The sequence below is a fragment of the Haliotis asinina genome, chromosome 2 (assembly GCF_037392515.1).
Source record: "Haliotis asinina isolate JCU_RB_2024 chromosome 2, JCU_Hal_asi_v2, whole genome shotgun sequence".
In the NCBI taxonomy this organism is placed as follows: Eukaryota; Metazoa; Mollusca; class Gastropoda; order Lepetellida; family Haliotidae; genus Haliotis; species Haliotis asinina.
The window spans coordinates 96704232-96724348 of NC_090281.1; the positions used below are offsets into that span (position 1 = coordinate 96704232).

The 20117-nt window shown below is 40.1% G+C and overlaps 1 protein-coding gene across 2 annotated transcripts in view; it reads right to left on the bottom strand.

The window, feature by feature from the left end:
- The window catches only part of LOC137274653 (GRB2-associated-binding protein 1-like), a 51499-nt gene that overhangs the window by 20398 nt on the left and 10984 nt on the right, over positions 1-20117 (bottom strand). The window contains exon 1 of one of the 2 annotated variants that reach the window (XM_067807965.1): positions 728-1003. The exons of the other annotated variant lie outside the window; for it this stretch is intronic. Coding sequence (XP_067664066.1) covers positions 728-769 — 42 coding nt within the window. The 5' untranslated portion in view covers positions 770-1003. Of the gene's footprint in view, positions 1-727; positions 1004-20117 lie in introns of those variants that run through there. 2 annotated transcript variants of the gene reach the window in all.

The following is a 20117-nucleotide window of genomic DNA, read 5'->3' on the forward strand; positions in this document are numbered from 1 at the left end:
CTTGACAACTCCAAAGGGAAAAGGATTTTCAGTTTTAACAACTCAAGCATTTCCTTAATTAAGCAATAGAAACATGTCCATTTAGTAACCCTTGTCATTGTTCTACTCTGTTTCTCCATACATCAGTGCTTAAACTTTACATAATTAGTACAGCAAGGTCACTGCAATCTGTTCCATTACTCCTGATGGATTTACCATGGGCTCTGTTTCTCTGTATTAAACAAGAGATGACTAGGAATATTGTTTTTCAAATCTCAACTGAGATTTCTAGCATTCCACATCTTTTTTTCAGATCTATTTCAAGATGAGCTGCATAAGATGTGCAGTGAGGTATTTGTGAGAAACCAAGCTATTTCACACTGGCACAATATTTCTAAAATTATCTCACAATATAGTTAATACAAATTAAACATTCTTTTCAGCATTAAATTCATTAAAAAGGTGCAACAAGGTACTCAGAAAATTCATTATAACACAAGTGTATGTCAAAACAGCAACATGTGATTACTGTAAACATTAAAATCATATTAAACATTTTTATCTCAAAGCATGAATGTTACAGAATTACCATATTTGTGAAATACATTCAATAAGCTCATATATGATGAAATGCTGTACTCCTGTAAGGAGTAACTAAACTGTGAAGTAAAATACATCAACAAAGCTTGGGAGCAAAGGCAGTGAGAGTCCAGTAGGGGGTCTCAGAGTAAGTAAACATTAATCTCACCTTATACCACTTGGAACGTGTGATTCTCGACCCAAAACACATTCAACTTATATGGAAGAGCTTGAAGGGAAGAGGTGCTTGACAAACACCCAAACAGCACTGTAAAATTCCTCAACTTCTGATTAGGCTGTCATTCCAAGGTATGACTTGCAATCTCTAGTAGTCTGTTCCACTGAATACAACTGAAACTAGTTCCTCAGGTGTAATCTTGTTTTACACATGGCAGGGAAAGGGCTAAATCCTCGTGTCATTTAGGTCTTCTGTACAACTTCTATAAAATTAACAATGTGTATATGGGTGTGAACATGAGCCGTACCCGAAGCTGTTAACTGGCTTGTTTCTCTGCTTGAACAAATGCATGGTCTACACAAAAATATCACAGTATTTATACTCCCAACATGACATCACAGGTCAGCCAATCAGCTGCCTTTCACACAGGGCTCATGAGGAGTGGGTCTGAACCTTTATACTCTGGCCTATTGTACTGCACTGCGTGTTACTGCGTAAACTATTAGTGTTGAGCCTCACAACAGAAATATTAAGGGAAGGGTTTAAATCAGGTTAAATGCTCAAGCTGTTTGTTGATTTGCTAACACTCTTCATGATGTTTTAGTTCAGGCTCATTTCAATTAGATTTCTTTACGTCATAATGGACAGAAATTGGAAAAAAAATAAATTATTACATGTTTGTTTTCAGGCATTCAAATAAACTGGAAAATATAAAGAGCTTGAATTCTGCTCTAGTACATGGTTGTTGTAAGAATGATTTTAGTAATATTCTAGCAATATTGTGGCAGGGGACACCAGAACCATCCTTAACAGATAAACAGGGAATGAAACCTAGGCCTATGGTGGGATGAGGGGAGGTGGAAGCCTAGAAGGAACATTTACTTGTCATGATGAAGGTCTGGGTTTGATTCCCACATGGATACAATGTGTGAAGCACATTTCTGGTGTCCACCACCATGATACTGTTGGAATATCGCTGAGCCCGGAATAAAATTAATTTCACTCACTCACTATTTCTTGGTGGGAGGAGCTTACACTTAAACCAGCACATTAGCCCCCTGGCCTGCTTGTCACAAGAGACAGGATTGGGTGCTTAGGCATGCTGACTTAGCAGATACATGTCGTCAGATCCCACCTGTACAGACTCAGGCTCATTGCATCAGTTAGAACTTCGCAGATGTCATGACAGAGCACCAGCATTACTGAACATGGTGAAAAATAATAGAAATAACCAACCAGCTAGTGGAAGCTTAGCATTTCAGTAACAGAAATCAGAATTAGCGTCCCTGAGCAAGTTTGAACATTTTTTGATGAACTCCTACTAGTATTTTGGAAGTGATCTTTGCTGTCGACAATCCCCGTCATGATATTGCTGGAATGTTGCTACAAGGGGGTTTGACCAAGTATTCAGCCTCACCTGGACAATGATATGAATGCAACTGTTTTTATGTTTTATTTTTCTACATAATATGTCAACCTAAAGCAAATTGGTTTGCTACGTTCCAGCCTCACGATCCCCATTTTGTTTGACTTTTAATCTTATATGCAAGAAAAATGAGTGAGTGAGTGAGTGAGTTTAGTTTGATGCCGCACTCAGCAATATTCCAGCTATATGGCCGCGGTCTGTAAATAATCGAGTCTGGACCAGACAATCCAGTGATCAACAACATGAGAATCGATCTGCGCAACTGGGAACTGATGACATGTATCAACCAAGCCTGCGAGCCTGACCACTCTATCCCGTTAGTCGCCTCTTACGACAAGCATAGTCGCCTTCTATGGCAAGCATGGGTTGCTGGAGGCCTATTCTACCCCGGGACCTTCCTGGGTCGTAAGAAATATGAAGAAACATTTTGTGTGTTTGAGATAGGTAGAAGTCCCTTCGAATCAAACTGAGATATTCAAAAAGCAATTTGAAATTACAATCACTTGTTAAAGTGACTCATCCCTTTCATGTTTACTGAAAGAGCTTGTTTTGGAGACACTACACACCCTCTTCCAGATGACTTCATCATAAGGATGTAACTGATTCTACTATTCATATGTTTTCACTATTCATACATAATGCCAAGTGTTCAAACTAAATACTGAATGATCACACAAGTTTCAGCTGACAATATATTGCAAAGTCCAAATCTGAAAATCTGGACACAATGTTTTTGAAAGATCAAAATGGGGACGTCCTTGAAAAACAGCCTCAGTCTAAATATAAATCAATCAGTCCAACTCTCTGGCTGTTGATTATGAAGGGAATTCATCCAGTACCATTCTGAACATATGTTATATGATATTATCTGAAGCCATAACATTATCCAAGAGGTACCAAATGACATATTTTCTTTTTTTGCAATTATTTTACAAATAATTATACCCTAATGTGTTGTGATGACTCATATCTCATGAACCACAATACCCACATGTGGGAAACTTTGGAAAGGGTTTTGCTAAAGATCCCTTCAAAATAATATGGGAACTGTACAAACATTGGACATCAAGAATATAGTTAGACTCACTACTTTTTGATATCCCTTGTAAAAGAGGCGAGTCTCATTGCTGACAAATCTAGTGCAATGAAGTAACTATGACTGTATGAGCCCAACATGACCCTACCTTCACTGTACAGTAACCTTAAGAACCCACCGCCCAACCTCCACCTAATCCCCACCTTCACTGTATGCTACCTTAAGAACCCACCGCACCACCTCCACCTAATCCCCACCCTCACTGTACGCTACCTTATGAACCCACTGTCACGCCTCCACCTAATCCCCACCCTCACTGTATGCTACCTTAAGAACCCACTGTCCCGCCTCCACCTAATCCCCACCCTCACTTCATGTCACCTTAACTCTTGCAATCAACCTGACCATTCGATATCAAACCTGGCCCCACCCTCACCCTACAAGCCCACAGTCCATCCAATCTCCACCCTCACTACATGCCACCTGAACTCTTGTAGTCAACCTCACCATACCAAGTCCATCCCATTTCCATCCTCACTACATGCCACCTGAACTCTTGTAGTCAACCTCACAGTACCAAGTCCATCCCATTTCCATCCTCACTACATGCCACCTTAACTCTTGCAGTCAACCCCACCTACCCAGGTTTATCCCATACCCACCATCACGTCATCCCACACTTGTGATCACGTCTTAATCCCATGTCCAGCACACGCCACTTCCTTTTGCCTCAGTCACCTCAGACAGCGTCACCAGCAGGTGCTATAGTTCACACATCAGTAACCATAACGATGTCATCATTGTCCTGCTCTCTCTACCATTCAGATTTCACTTGAAAATCATCTTTGCATGGAACTGCATTGAAAACAAGCCGCTCGTGCCTCCCGCCATTCTACTTCTCATTAAACACTGCTTTATCAGAATCTGAATGATCATCTCTTTAATGACCCAGGATATAAAGATAAATATCAAAAGAGAAAATTGAAGTGATTTTATTTCACTCTTAATGTTGCCCCAAGCCAGTGCAGAGCCACGGTTACACAGAGATACTCCTTTATATCAGTAACGCACCGTGAACATAACCTAAACAATACTTCACAGATGAAAGAATCATAATTTACCTTCACTGTCAGGAACACATCGACTGACTGCTCTGTCAATAAAAGTATAAAAATCATCATCTCATAATTAAATATATCAGAGTAGTGGACACCTGTAGATGCCAGTGACTGATCCTCTGTCTTACAAATAACATGGTATTTCATGTTGCCTTGCCTGATGTTTAACTGGAGAGGTCAGTGACAGATTCTTTGTCCTACAAATAATGTCAATCATGGTATTAGATGTTACCATGCCTGATTTTCAAACTTAAGGGGATAAGAAAATAACTGGCCAGCATGAAGTCAACATCTTATATCTAAACGTGGCAGCATGGTATCTTAGAGAAATTAGTAGTGACTAATAAATTCCCATGCACAGAATACAATTTGACTGCAGTAATCTGAAACATCACCCCATAAATAGGACAAACATGCATCAAAAAACACAAGTAAAATAATATTTAGATGGTGCAAGATATAAAATGGAATCCTGATGAGTACACCCCACAAAATGTTGTAATGTTATTGGATTGCTTCAATCAAAATCAAGAACATTTTCATCTCTCTGGCAACCATAAAAGGTCAGGCAAATTGAAGGCAACAGTTTTCTTGTGACTGTACCCAAATTAAGCGCTTTACCATACAGATTGGTTTTATTCCTCTTATCTATTCTGAAAATATTCCAAGTGTACTTTGAAATACTTGCAGCTCAATAGTCAGCTCTGGTCCCATTTGATTGCCTACAGTGCTTGTTTTATCCCAATGCCTCCTGCATGGAAGGTCACGATGTGTCATTGCATTAAGTAGAGTTGTCTCGTGATGCTTGTCTCATTACAGAGTCTGAGCACACACAATTGTCCTTATTGCTCAATTCTTATGGTGACCTTAAACCTGTACTGTTTTCAAGAAGGCAAATTTCAGTCAGTGGAAATATAACATTGATTGGAGGTGCATGTTATGTTGATGGGAACACGGGTATCATTTTCATGGGGGACAGGTATCATGGTGATGTGAAACTGTCATACTGATGGGAGGTGGTAGTCAGGTTTAAGGAATATGGGCGTCATGTTCATTGAAAGTGAGCACCATGTTCGAAAGATGTGATGCTGGTGGAAGATGAGGATCATATAGTTGGGAAAATGCCATACTGATCAGATGGATGTCATGTTGATGGATGGCACATTGATGGGTAGAGGGTTGATGTCACACTGATGGGTGGAAGGTGGATGTGACATTGATGGGTAGAGGGTATATGACAAATTGATGGGAGGAAAGTGAATGTGACATTGATGGGTAGACCATGGATGTCACATTAATGGGTAGAAGGTGAATGTGACATTGATGGGTGGTGATGTCACATTGATAGGTGGAAGTCATATTGATTGGTAGAGGTTGGACGTCACATTGATGGGCAGAAGGTGGGTGTCACATTGATGGGTAGAAGGTGGATGTCACATTGATGGGTGGAAGGTGGATGTCACATTGATAGGTGGAAGGTGGATGTCACATTGATGGGTGAAGGGTGGATGTCACATTGATGGGTGGAATGTGGATGTCACATTGATGGGTGGAAGGTGATGTCACATTGATGGGTGGAAGGTGGATGTCACATTGATGGGTGGAGGGTGGATGTCACGTAGATGGGTGGAAGGTGGATGTCACATTGATGGGTGGAAGGTGATGTCACATTGATGGGTGGAAGGTGATGTCACGTAGATGGGTGGAGGGTGGATGTCACGTAGATGGGTGGAAGGTGGATGTCACATTGATGGGTGGAAGGTGATGTCACATTGATGGGTGGAAGGTGGATGTCACATTGATGGGTGGAAGATGGATGTCACATTGATGGGTGGAAGGTGGATGTCACATTGATGGGTGGAGGGTGGATGTCACATTGATGGGTGGAGGGTGGATGTCACATTGATGGCTGGAAGGTGGATGTCACGTAGATGGGTGGAAGGTGGATGTCACGTAGATGGGTGGAAGGTGGATGTCACATTGATGGGTGGAAGATGGATGTCACATTGATGGCTGGAAGGTGGATGTCACGTAGATGGGTGGAGGGTGGATGTCACGTAGATGGGTGGAAGGTGGATGTCACATTGATGGGTGGAAGATGGATGTCACATTGATGGCTGGAAGGTGGATGTCACGTAGATGGGTGGAGGGTGGATGTCACGTAGATGGGTGGAAGGTGGATGTCACGTAGATGGGTGGAGGGTGGATGTCACATTGATGGGTGGAAGGTGGATGTCACATTGATGGGTGGAAGGTGGATGTCACATTGATGGGTGGAGGGTGGATGTCACATTTATGGGTGGAAGGTGGATGTCACATTTATGGGTGGAAGGTGATGTCACATTGATGGGTGGAAGGTGGATGTCACATTGATGGGTGGAAGATGGATGTCACATTGATGGGTGGAGAGTGGATGTCACATTGATGGGTGGAAGGTGGATGTCACATTGATGGGTGGAAGGTGATGTCACATTGATGGGTGGAGGGTGGATGTCACATTGATGGGTGGAAGGTGGATGTCACATTGATGGGTGGAAGGTGATGTCACATTGATGGGTGGAAGGTGATGTCACATTGATGGGTGGAAGGTGATGTCACATTGATGGGTGGAAGGCATCCTAGTCATGTTGATGGGAGGAAGGTAACTACATTTCACAACATATACATATTTCCTTCATCTAAAGACTTTAAACGACTTAATCCCAACTCACTTAATCAACGAAAAAATAAATATTTTCCCTGAGTACCTAAAATACATTGAACATTTACACATAACACAATCAAAATTTAATGAAGACTACCTGCATCATTAATTCAAATTTGTCCAAGCCAAGTAGGTGCCAAGCCTTCAGGACATCAATTACCAACACCTTGCAGAATATTTCTAACTAGTACAACTACCATCAACACCAGGACCACAATATCTGATCAAAGCAACACCAATCCAAACACACAATAGTCCACACACAAGCAGTCCTCCATAGAGGGCCAAGACAGACAGACACCAGATTGCAGGCGAGCCAGGAATACAATAGACCTACGAAGCTTCCCCAAAATCAGGTATCGCAAGCGCGTCTCAAACATCTCCCGTGCTTCAGTTGTAAGCGTATTCATATTTCTTGAAATTTAATCAGTTTAATATGATGAATACATACTGCTTAAAAAAACAAACGTAAGAAGTTTGGGGTAATGATCCAGGGCACCTGCTCAGTATTGTGTACAGGGCTGTGAAGAAATGTGGGTTTAGGGTCAGTGAAGCGCAGCGTCACCTCGCCTACCATATGGTGTATGAGTCACGTGCAAGGTATCCTTGCATACAACTAGGCACTGATTGTCTATATAGAATCCAATATTATTACCTCTTCTATCCATAATATCCACACCTGATGATTTTTTTTCTTCATGGAGGTCACTCTAGATCTTCAAACAAATTATGCAAATTGCTACTTTCATGTTTTGTATTTATCAGGTTTGGTGCTATCCACAATCTGTTGCTAACTTGTAACGTTTTTTCAGGTTTGTCTACTGCACTTTCCATAAACCTCATAATACAGTTCTGTCAAAAAACTACAAAATCATTTACATGAAAACTAGACTTTACTTGAAATGTTTATGAAAGAAAATATTTCGAAGGGTGTTTTCTTCACCTCCTCTCTCAGGTTTGCCTGCTGGATCTAATTGCTGGGGTGCTTTAACTGTTCTGTTGAGGAAATAATTGGCCATAATCTATAGACAAGTGAACAGGTGATTCAACGGTAAGGCTCCCGCCATTTCATATTGGGGAAAAAGGAGAGGGATGAGGTAGTTAGGGGTTAGTTAGTTAGTTAGTAGTTAGTGAAGGGTAGTAAGGGAGGGGGAAGTGAAGGGTAGCTAGGGGAGGGGGTAGTGAAGGGTAGTAGGGGAGGGGTAGTGAAGGGTAGTAGGGGAGGGGGTAGTGAAGGGTAGTAGGGGAGGGGGTAGTGAAGGGTAGTAGGGGAGGTGGTAGAGAAGGGTAGTAGGGGAGGGGGTAGTGAAGGGGAGCGGACTGTTTTGAACAGATTCAGCAGAATGAGTCAAACAGTCAGAACTGAGGAACAGTATCAAAGCCTCATAAACAACATAAACATATTAATTTCCCATTGAAAATCCAAGAACTCAAGATGTCAGAAAATGTAAAAAAGACATGATTATAGGTAAAAACTATAGTACTGTTTATCTTACTATGTAATAAAAAAGTATTTGGATAGAACTTCATTTACTCCACAGTGTACCTACATCATAGTGGTATGGCCATAAGCAAAAGTGGGGACAAGCTTACTGTAGCAAAGCATGAAAGGTGAACTGTAAGATCAGTGTATGCCAAAGTCACTGTCAAGGCACTTTTAAGGGAGTGATAGAACTCTGTGGGCACAGTCAAGGTACATTCAGAGAAAGGCGAAGGTACTTTCAGGGTACTTCTACTGGGGAGTGAGGGAACTCTGTGGGCACAGTCAAGGTACATTCAGAGAAAGACAAAGGTACTTTCAGGGTACTTCTACTGGGGAGTGAGGGAACTCTGTGGGCACAGTGAAGGTACATTCAGAGAAAGACAAACGTACTTTCAGGGTACTTCGAGGGGAGGGAGGGAACTCTGTCAGCACAGTAAAGGTACATTTAGAGAATGGCGACAGTACTTTCAGGGTACTTCTAGGGGAGGGAGGGATCTCTGTGGGCACAGTCAAGGTACATTCAGAGGAAGACGAAGGTACTTTCAGGGTACTTCTACTGGGGAGTGAGGGAACTCTGTGGGTAAAGTCAAGGTACATTCAGAGAAAGGCGAAGGTACTTTCAGGGTACTTCTACTGGGGAGGGAGGGAACTCTGTGGGCACAGTCAAGGTACATTCAGAGAAAGGCGAAGGTACTTTCAGGATACTTCTACTGGGGAGTGAGGGAACTATGTGGGCACAGTCAAGGTACATTCAGAGAAAGACAAAGGTACTTTCAGGGTACTTCTAGGGGAGGGAGGGAACTATGTGGGCACAGTGAAGGTACATTCAGAGAAAGGCGAAGGAACTTTCAGGATACTTCTACTGGGGAGTGAGGGAACTATGTGGGCACAGTGAAGGTACATTCAGAGAAAGACAAAGGTACTTTCAGGGTACTTCTAGGGGAGGGAGGGAACTCTGTCAGCACAGTAAAGGTACATTTAGAGAATGGCGACAGTACTTTCAGGGTACTTCTAGGGGAGGGAGGGATCTCTGTGGGCACAGTGAAGGTACATTCAGAGAAAGGCGAAGGTACTTTCAGGGTACTTCTAGGGGAGGGAGGGAACTCTGTGCAGAGTGAAGGTACATTCAGAGAAAATACTTTCATGGCACTTTCAGGGGAGTGAGGGACCTCTGTGGGCACAGTGAAGGTACATTCAGGGCTGGGTCTCATTAGTAGGACCGCATAAGTAATGACTGGAATGAATTCATGACAGCAAGTGTCACCATGGTCAAACTGAACAAAATCAATAACATACCTTACCTGACAAAATACTGTTCACATCAATTGAAAGAAGCAAATAATATTCAGGTAGGTACACGAGTGACATGGAGAATGCTTGATTCAGCATCAAAGTAGGCCACATCACATGCAGGTGTGTCTGGTAAGGACTCGTCCAGACACACCTGACATGTATTACTAAGGCTTCACAACCCCGTGAAGGTCCGGGTTATAATGTATCTTCAGCAACTCATGCTTGTAATAAGAGGCGACTAATGGGATCAGGTTGTCAGGTTTGTCGTCTTGGTTGACACGTCATCTGTTTCCAATCATGCCGGTCGATGCTCATGATAGTGATCACTGGCTTGAATGTCCAGTTTTAACTATTTACGGATTGCCGCCATATACCTGGAATGTTACTGAATGTGGCGTATAACAACACAGTCATGACAGCAAGATAATTTCTCAGCTCAAGACAGTGTGTTACATGTTATCACTGCCTACAACAGACGTGTCAGCATAGCAAGGTCTCACATGTGGAATACTGCTCAGAATATCAGTTACTAGATTGTCTTGCTTAAACATCAAGCCTCCCCCAACCCCAGTATGATGACAGCATCTTGATCATTTAGAAAGATAGACCTCAATCTCTATTTTATGTCAGATAACCATTTCCTCCTCTGGCTATTACCACTTTTTTATGGAAACTTGTGACAGAGTAGGAGAAAAAAACAACCATAAGACATGAGTGAACATCTGCCTTAATGAAGTTCCTTCGAGTCTAATATAGTCTAAGTATGTCATAGTTTTTATTGAATTTTTCTGTAAAACCTTGTTGCAAATAAATCCACCATTTAAAGAAATATACCCTTTGAAGTTTTCCATCCTGGCATTTAAATGTAAATGTTCATGTACTGACACCTCACAATGCATTATATACATGATATCCTTCAGCAATCTGTATGTATAATTACTTCCTGTATCTTGCCACCTTTAGACAGAAATCATATAATGCTTTGTGAAGAAATTAATTGTTCATTTCTGTTCATAGATTAAAAATGAGAATTAAATATACATGAAAATGACACACGAGTCATCACCAATTCATTACACATATCAATACTCCTCAAAGGAAGTTAAAGAACTCCACTTGTACAATGGTTTATTTATACTACTCAAAGTAAGCTAAAGAAACCAAATTGCCCTTGTTGCCACAGTTACCATGGCTACTATAGACTATAGGCATCACAGAAAAAAACACAGTTACAAGAAAGAATGAGGTGTTCTTCAACTTATTTTGAGTAGCATAACCAAAATCTGGAATGAAATCTAAACTCTGACATGACACAGTATATAGCAGGCTGGGGAAACAGTATACAGCAGGCTCAGGAACACAGCATATTGCAGGCTTAGGGAAACATCATATAGCAGGCTTAGGAACACAGTATATAGCAGGCTGGGGAAAACAGTATATAGCAGGCTTGGGATAACAGTATATAGCGGGCTTGAGAAAACAGTATATAGCAGGCTTGGGAAAACAGTATATAGCAGGCTGGGGATAACAGTATATAGCGGACTTGAGAAAACAGTATATAGCAGGCTTAGGAAAACAGTATATAGCAGGCTTGGGATAACAGTATATAGTGGGCTTGAGAAAACAGTATATAGCAGGCTTAGGGAAACATCATATAGCAGGCTTAGGAAAACAGTATATAGTGGGGTTGAGAAAACAGTATATAGCAGGCTTGGGAAAACAGTATATAGCAGGCTTGGGATAACAGTATATAGCAGGCTTGGGAAAATAGTCAACAGTATATAGCAGGCTTGTGAAAACAGTAAACAGTATATAGCAGGCTTTGGAAAACAGTATACAGTATGTAGCAGGCTTAGGAACAAAGCATATTGCAGGCTTAGGCAAACATCATATAGCAGGCTTAGGAACACAGTACATAGCAGGCTTGGGAAAACAGCATATAGCAGGCTTGGGAAAACAGTATATAGCAGGCTTAGGAAAACAGTATATAGCAGGCTTGGGATAACAGTATATAGTGGGCTTGAGAAAACAGTATATAGCAGGCTTAGGGAAACATCATATAGCAGGCTTAGGAAAACAGTATATAGTGGGGTTGAGAAAACAGTATATAGCAGGCTTGGGAAAACAGTATATAGCAGGCTTGGGATAACAGTATATAGCAGGCTTGGGAAAATAGTCAACAGTATATAGCAAGCTTGTGAAAACAGTAAACAGTATATAGCAGGCTTTGGAAAACAGTATACAGTATGTAGCAGGCTTAGGAACAAAGCATATTGCAGGCTTAGGCAAACATCATATAGCAGGCTTAGGAACACAGTACATAGCAGGCTTGGGAAAACAGCATATTGCAGGCTTAGGAACACAGTACATAGCAGGCTTGGGAAAACAGTATATAGCAGGCAGGGGAAAACAGTATAATATGCTGTGTTCCTAAGCCTGCAATATGTGGTGCTCTTAAGCCTGCTATATACTGTTTTCCCAAGTCCGCTATATACTGTTTTCCCAAGCCTGCTATATGCTGTTTTCCCAAGCCTGCTATATGCTGTTTTCCCAAGCCTGATATATGCTGTTTTCCCCAGCCTGCTATATACTGTTTTCCTCAGCCTGCTATCTGATGTTTGCCTAAGCCTGCTATATGCTTTGTTCCTAAGCCAGCTGTATACTGTTTTCCCCAGGTTTGCAGGCTTGGGAAAACAGCATATTGCAGGCTTGGGCAAAACAGCCAACCGGCACGACCGGTTAACACCCTAACACTGTTATTGTATAGTTTTAACTTTCGTAATAGTTAAAGAAAATCTGTTCCAGTGACTGGAAGATGTTAGCCTCACTGTCATCAATATTCTAGCTGTATCACAGTGATCTGTAATTAACAACGTATGGATCACGAATACTGGTGACTGACAGAATGAATAAAATTTCCAATTTAGTCGGGTCTAAAACCATGATGGGACAATTTTCACCCCAAATCTCCAAAGAGAGACAAGCATGAAGGAGCTAGGACAATTCTGATATCAAATCCCAACAGAGAGACAAGGATGAAGGAGTTGAGACAATTCTAATACCAAATCCCCACAGAGAGACATGGATAAAGGAGCAAGGACAATTCTGATATCAAATCAATGTGGAAAAACATGAACATAGGGTCTAGGACAATTCTGATACCAATTCCCAAAGAAACACAAGAATGAAGGGTAGGACAACTCTAACAACAAACACCCACACCCCACTGAATATATAATTTTTACCAAAACTTGGCCTTCTCAGAATACATGTGAAAATGTACATAAATTGTGTTCAAATTTGAATTTGATATCCGTGCATCTGATAATGAGCTGAATGTAACTGTTCCATGTTCTAAAATTTCTGTTCTTGGTCTATTAACTTTGATGACATTAATAGAATGATTCATTTATGTATTGGAATAATAAAATCTGTCAAACAAAACACAGAAGTAAAATTTCACTTAGACACACCGTCTACTGGCAGAGATGATCATTGCATGTTTCTGGCTGCCTGTTTATAGTTGATTTACTGCATTGGCAAGTAAGTGAAGTTTCATAAAATCTCTTTAAAGTGAAAAACTGATAACTCAGGTGAATTAGAAACACATTCATTCAAAGTGTTCAAAGGAGATATGAAGTATCAAAATATATTTCCACCATTCAAAAACATTTTTAAAAATACCAGGTATGAATTGTGCTGCATGAGTCTGACTAGAGTTACTTCCCTTGTATCAGAACACCAGAAACATGAAAGGGAACACAGTAGGTAGTGACCTAAGAAGTCATGACTTTCATAAGCCCTACCAGATGAAGTTCACCAACGAAGAAGGTATCACAATGTCTTTAGCAAGAGTCCAATGTCAGGATGGATAAAATAAAGTATTGGGTTGCTGGGTTGTACTCTGTCAATACCCTCTTGAGCGAATAGTGTCCTACAGTTTCACAATTAGTCTGTCATACAGACCCTGAAGTATATATATCCAAGAAAGCCCACGCAAGTCTAGAAAATGTGGCAAGGGTAGATTTCCTTACCTTCAGGAAATGAAGAAAGTCTCAGGGCTTCATTTCATTATATTATTTTTTTTCACTATGAACGTTTTTTCAGTAAAATATGTTCATTTCAGAGACTAGCTGTTAGTCTGTTTCACAATCACACAGCTCAAAAGAAGTTAAAGCACCCTCTTTTCTTCATCGTATCAGTTACCTTTGTTAATATGTTATTTTATAAATGCTTCTGGGTTGGATATAACACATCTTCAAATGTTTTGAGTCTAACACCTTACACTGGATCATTCACATATAATGATGTTGACTTTGTATCCAAAGATCAATATGTTGAACTTTGTCAGCCATTTAAACTTACAACTAGAGTTGTCTGACCATGCCGACAGACTGACAGTTGCAAATATCACTGATGGAAACAAATAATGATGTCAATATGAAAATTCTGCCTTTGATAATATCTGATATATGTGTGTGGCTATGGTTATGGATATTGCAGCAGGGAGCATTATAAATGGGCTTCACACATTGTACCCATGTGGGGAATTGAACCAGTGCCTTCAGCCAGACGAACAAAAACTTCAACCACAGCCACCATATCTGTTATATACTACAGTGGTAAAAATACTTATATTTAAAAGTCTATGAAAAACTTCTGGGTTTAGCAATGGGAATGACAATGCATGGGAAGTAACTCTTGAAGGCATCATTCCAAGCAGCACTTTAAGCCGTGATGCGTGACATGCCTGAAAATACATCAAAGCACACACTTACTGCCATAATTACATGTAATCTGTATGTGATCATGCAGTATTTGTTACTTTGATGGTGTATTTAAAGACGCATAATGACACTTGTTATTATGCGTAATGAGTGAGTGTGGTTTTTCCCCTGCTTTTAGAAATTTCCACCAATATCTTCTTGGTGGGGGACTTGAAATAGTGTAAACACATTGTACCCATCTGGGGAATGGATCTTTGGCCTGACAAGTGATCACTTTAACCAATGGCCTTCCCAACCACAAGTTTTACAAGTACTGACACTTGCCAGTTTTCTGGTGCATACTTTGTTACTATGTGCAGTTACTTGTGCCTCATCCTTAATATAAAACTTAAACATGTGATTCAGATCATGCCTTCTATCATGGCTTCACAATACAGGTTTCAAATTCCCATGTTTTCATGACAATGATGTGGCTAAACTTAAACTGGTACAAACAACACGTGCTTGTGGTGACTCTAAATTTGACAACAATACTTTGTAATCATGTCTATTAGCAGAAACCAAGATGAAACCTGAAACATGATGTATGATTCATAACACACAATCACAACTGCCTTTGATCGTTTTAAAAATGTTTTGGTAAACTGGCATTTCCTGATTGCAATGATTGAAGTTAATAATGTCAATCACTGGATTGTCTTGTTCTGGAACAAATGAGTTCCTTGGAACACTGTTACTTATATACTAGACCTTCTGCATGTCAGCTGCAACATGAGAAACTGCCTTGATCAAACATCAATGCTGAAACAAAAGCTGAGGACAGGAAACTGCAACAGTCCTGAAATATGTCCTGCTTGTTACATGTATTAACCATGATAACACAAGGCAATTCAAGACCTAGAAAAGACCCTAAACAACAAACAAAAACATATACTGTTGTTGTTGACAGCTGGACAGAGGTGGACTTTGTTCAGTCTGATATTGAAATCACCATCAACAACAACCCAAGGGTTTCTGAACTTGCCAGTAGACTTATTTATGAAGTTGGTAATATCGTCAGCCTGGGACCGTTGGTTCATTCACAGGCCTCAAGATTACAATAAATAGACCAAAACAAATAAACCCCTGATCCTGTACATTTCTTTTGGTGAACCATGCATAGATAGTTATAGCTTTTATCCTCTGAAACTAGCGAAAGCCAAAAACTACACACCTTTCAGTGTTTTTCCAGTTATGTGCGTCCAGTCTATTTCTTAATCCTCCAATTGTCATTGTATTAAAGTACAGGTCAGCACATACATGTAATCCTTAGGTGAAACATTCTTGAAAGTGACTGGACTATTTATACTGGTGTCATTACTCTCTCCATGACCAGACAGAACTTCTGCTCTCCTGCATTGTTGTGTCATATCCCCAGTTTCTAACTTGAGACATCTATAAAAGGGTTTGTAAAACACAAACTTGACCATGTTCAGATATGAACATTTTAAGCTTCAAACTAAAGAAACAGTTTTTTTTCAATGTATTTGTTTAAAGCCCAGTGTCAGTTATACTGAGACATAATAAACACTGGGATGCTGTGTTGAAGACATTTACTACTTTGTAGTGTAACCATGGTAAACGAATACTAAGCAACAGTCCACGAATATGAATCTGAACAATTATTAACACGTTGATATGAACGTCAGTAAAACTCACGTAAATGTAATATTTCCATGATTTTATGAAGTATTACATTACAGAAAATATGATATCCAATGATCCCAAATAAAAGTGAAATATTCATTAAAAAATATACAAGCATGTTAAAGTATGGAAAGCATTTGTCTGAATCAGTCGACATTCCCTGTTACCTATCTTTAATTCCTTAGCATCTTCAGTGTCAGGACTAAGATTTATCAAACATTGTGTTCCAGCAACCACATGGATTACTTGAATGTAATAAGCTGTGTCAAATACATATGCCCTGGAAACTAATCATGCTTGAATCATACTTCAAAGGCCTCAGTCTTCTTTCAGCGGAAGTTGGAACGGATTCATTCAAAACATCTGTTAAGGAAGCGACTTGTCGCTCAACATAAACCACACGGTCCATTGAAATTTGGCGACTTTTATGGATTAACTGGTGAGATGTTTTTCAGATTTTTTTACTGACATATGTTCATGTCTTGAAAAAAGGAGACATATAAACAAGCTTTAGCGTTATCTGAAAGGGCATCTCAACAAGGTTGACTGGGATCAAAGTGGCAGACATTAATAGGATAAGAATACAAGCTTATATATATATATATATATATGTTGTTTTCATGCTCTTATCAAATTGCCAACACCGCAATCTTGAAGGAACAGACTTTAATTGTGGATGGAAAAGTTTGATTGAGATAAAAATCTTGGCTAAGAATTTGAGAACACTTTTCAACTTGGCCTTATAGATGAGAAAACTTCTGGAAGAGTAAGTCTGTAGTGTTTTGTATGAGGTAAAGACTTCACGTGCAGAGAAGCCTGGAGACTTTACTCTGAAAAAAGATATAAATACCTTATATCACCCAAAAACCTTCATATCCCAGTCATGTATAGTTGTCTGCAAGTTTCTACACCCTTTCTACACATGCTGAATGTGACTGACTCATCACAGAGCTTGACCAATCATCCACAATGAGACAGGGATACTGGGACACACCAGGGATCCTCATGAATAAGGAGACAGAGACACTGGGGATCCGACCCTCATGAACGAGGAGACAGATACTGGGGATCTGACCCTCATGAATGAGGAGACAGAGACACTGGGGATCTGACCTTCATGAATGAGGAGACAGACATTGGGGATCTGAACCTCATGAATGAGGAGACAGAGACACTGGGGATCCGACCCTCATGAACGAGGAGACAGACACTGGAGATCTGACCCTCATGAATGAGGAGACAGAGACACTTGGGATCCCACCACATCACAAATATTGACCAGAGTGAATGACCAGACCTAACAAGCCACACATGCTTAGGGTTTATAGCAAGTGGAAAACAGAAAACCCCCCAAAACAGAATTTTCTTCTCATGCTAAGTACCATCAAACTGGCCTGATAGTTAAATCTCACCTGGGAACATATTAAAATAAACAAAAACAAAATCAGAAAATTTTCCAAGCTTCCGTCATAAAATTTTCTGAATAATATCAGTAAACTTGTGATAAAAGATGTGGTGAGATATGGTTTAATCATGTTTTTCTTTGTATTTCACAGTAACATGATGACATCACTATTTCATTCCTGTGGATGGTACCACACACTTCTCACCTTCTTAGTTGTCACTGTGAATCTCCCCTCGCAGGTCATAACAAACGTGATTTGCAAAAATCAGTTGATAATAGCATCATTTTTTCAGCTTTTGCATGAAACATCTACAAAAAAAGTTCTTGTAGCTTCCAAGGTAGAATAGCCGAGAACGAATTCATTTCTCAGTATGCCTACGAAATTCATTGCTTAAAAATATTGATTAGTTGTCATCCATGACAGATAATAATTACATCCTGATAAATCAATTAACCCTAATTACATGATTAATCACTTGCACAGAGTTATGAGGACTTCAACATGGTGTCTTACATATTTCTGATATCATATCATATAAACACCTTCAAGTTCAGTCCTCTTACAAATACAAGATGTTATAAACCCCCCTCTCCATGTGCACTGACTATCCCATATCCAAAAGGCAGAGTGTTTGTAACGGGATTAAATGGCTACCAGTGATGCCAGATGAAAGTAAAATCCTGGAACTATATTTTCTAATTACATGTAACTATGGTAACCAAGCATAAAAGACTTGCAAAAACAAGGAAGTGCAATCTGCCACCATTCTGTTCTCTGGGAACAGTGGTGCAGTGTTAACAGAGTCTGATAAGATGGAGAAGGCATCAGAGGGTGCAGACACGTGCTTCAGCCTCATCACTAACCGTGCAGCACCAGTCAAAACAGCCACCGCAGATAAGGTTGAAGGTTAAGAATGTGATTCTTTTATTGGTTCTCTCTTGATTTCCTGCCAGGTTAAAGATTCAAGGAGCTGAACATATGGAGTTGGAAGCTGAACATGATGGTAAAATGTATTTGTCATATTAAAACTCACACACCTGAAAACTATGATCATGGGTACAAGTTTGTCAGCATTTGAGATCAACTTTACTTCAGGTTTTCTTTCTCACATTAAGCTGACACAATACAACTGGAACCCTATTCACCACAGTCACTCATCACCCTTACAGAGGGTGCTTAAAACCTTCAAAGACCAAAGATCAACTTGAGTGGCTAGAGGCAGTAGTTAGCCACATAATGGAGGCCTTGGCTCAACCAGTGGCTCATAGTATGAGCATTACAGAAAGAGTTTAGATCTGAAATAAACATTATTGCAGCTAATGTTCATCTTGAAATTAAAGTCAGAGGGAACTTAAGTCATTATTATACTTGGTCGCATTAATTAAACTTCACAATTATATTTAAAAAATGACTGTTAATGTGATGGTGACACTTTGGAAATACTCCACCTCCTCCACACCACCCATTATTGTACAGCAGTTGTAACCTGTATACAGCATAGCATTAACAATATGTCCTTCAAGGACTGGAAACTGCATAATGGACATCCGGCAAGTTGCTGTGGTCAAGAGCTCTACTTGTGTTAAACTAGGCATCACTAAGTACACCAGCCAGTCAAGACAGCCGCCTCTCACAAAACAGTTTCTTTGTTCTTGGTGACTCCATCGAACACCAGCATACACCAGCAGACATGGTTCACCCAAACACTCAGATCTACAGTCTTTGTGTATTTGTAAGCCTACAAATTTGATGACAATTTTCCACATACCAATCAGTGAACTGTTATTTGATCATGGTTTTAAACAGTTCTGTGCAACAGAAGCTCCCTCCATGTTTACTACTGGTGCTTGTTGCTTGTTTGATTGGGTCTGTGTGAGCTTGGAGTAAAGTAAGGCTCAACACATCTTCAGTATATATCAGAGAAGCCATCTTGTAATACATATCCAACTAGGAATGGAGAGAAGTCACATTAATACTGAGTCAGTCTTTGATGTCAGCAGGTGCATTCACTTCAAGGTGCTTTTGATTTCAATATTTAGAGCAATTGACATTTGTTTGTAAATAACACTAAAACATTTGTCAGCATGAGCATGGATCTACAATGCTGGCCATCAAACAGGAATGAGTGAGCGTTGACCTAAATCAGAATCGTAACAGGCATGTTCTTATAAAACTACACCAAAACAAACTCCCACTCTGACTTTAGACAAGTGGTTCAGTCAAAGTCAGCATCAAATTTCTAATGGCTTGTCTTCAACATTATCATGATAATATCAACATGTTTCAAATACCCTAGGAAATAATCATTACTAGTGATCCTAGGTGTGAATCAGGTGGAGACTGAATTTGGTCTTGACAAGTCAGTATCAAATGTTTATACATTCCACTTACAACAGTTGTCATGTCAAGAAAACACTCAACATCCTGACTTCTCGCCATAACTTACACCAAGCTGCACTGCAGAGGCTGGAGTGTCATTACCACTCAACCCTTCCATCAGTG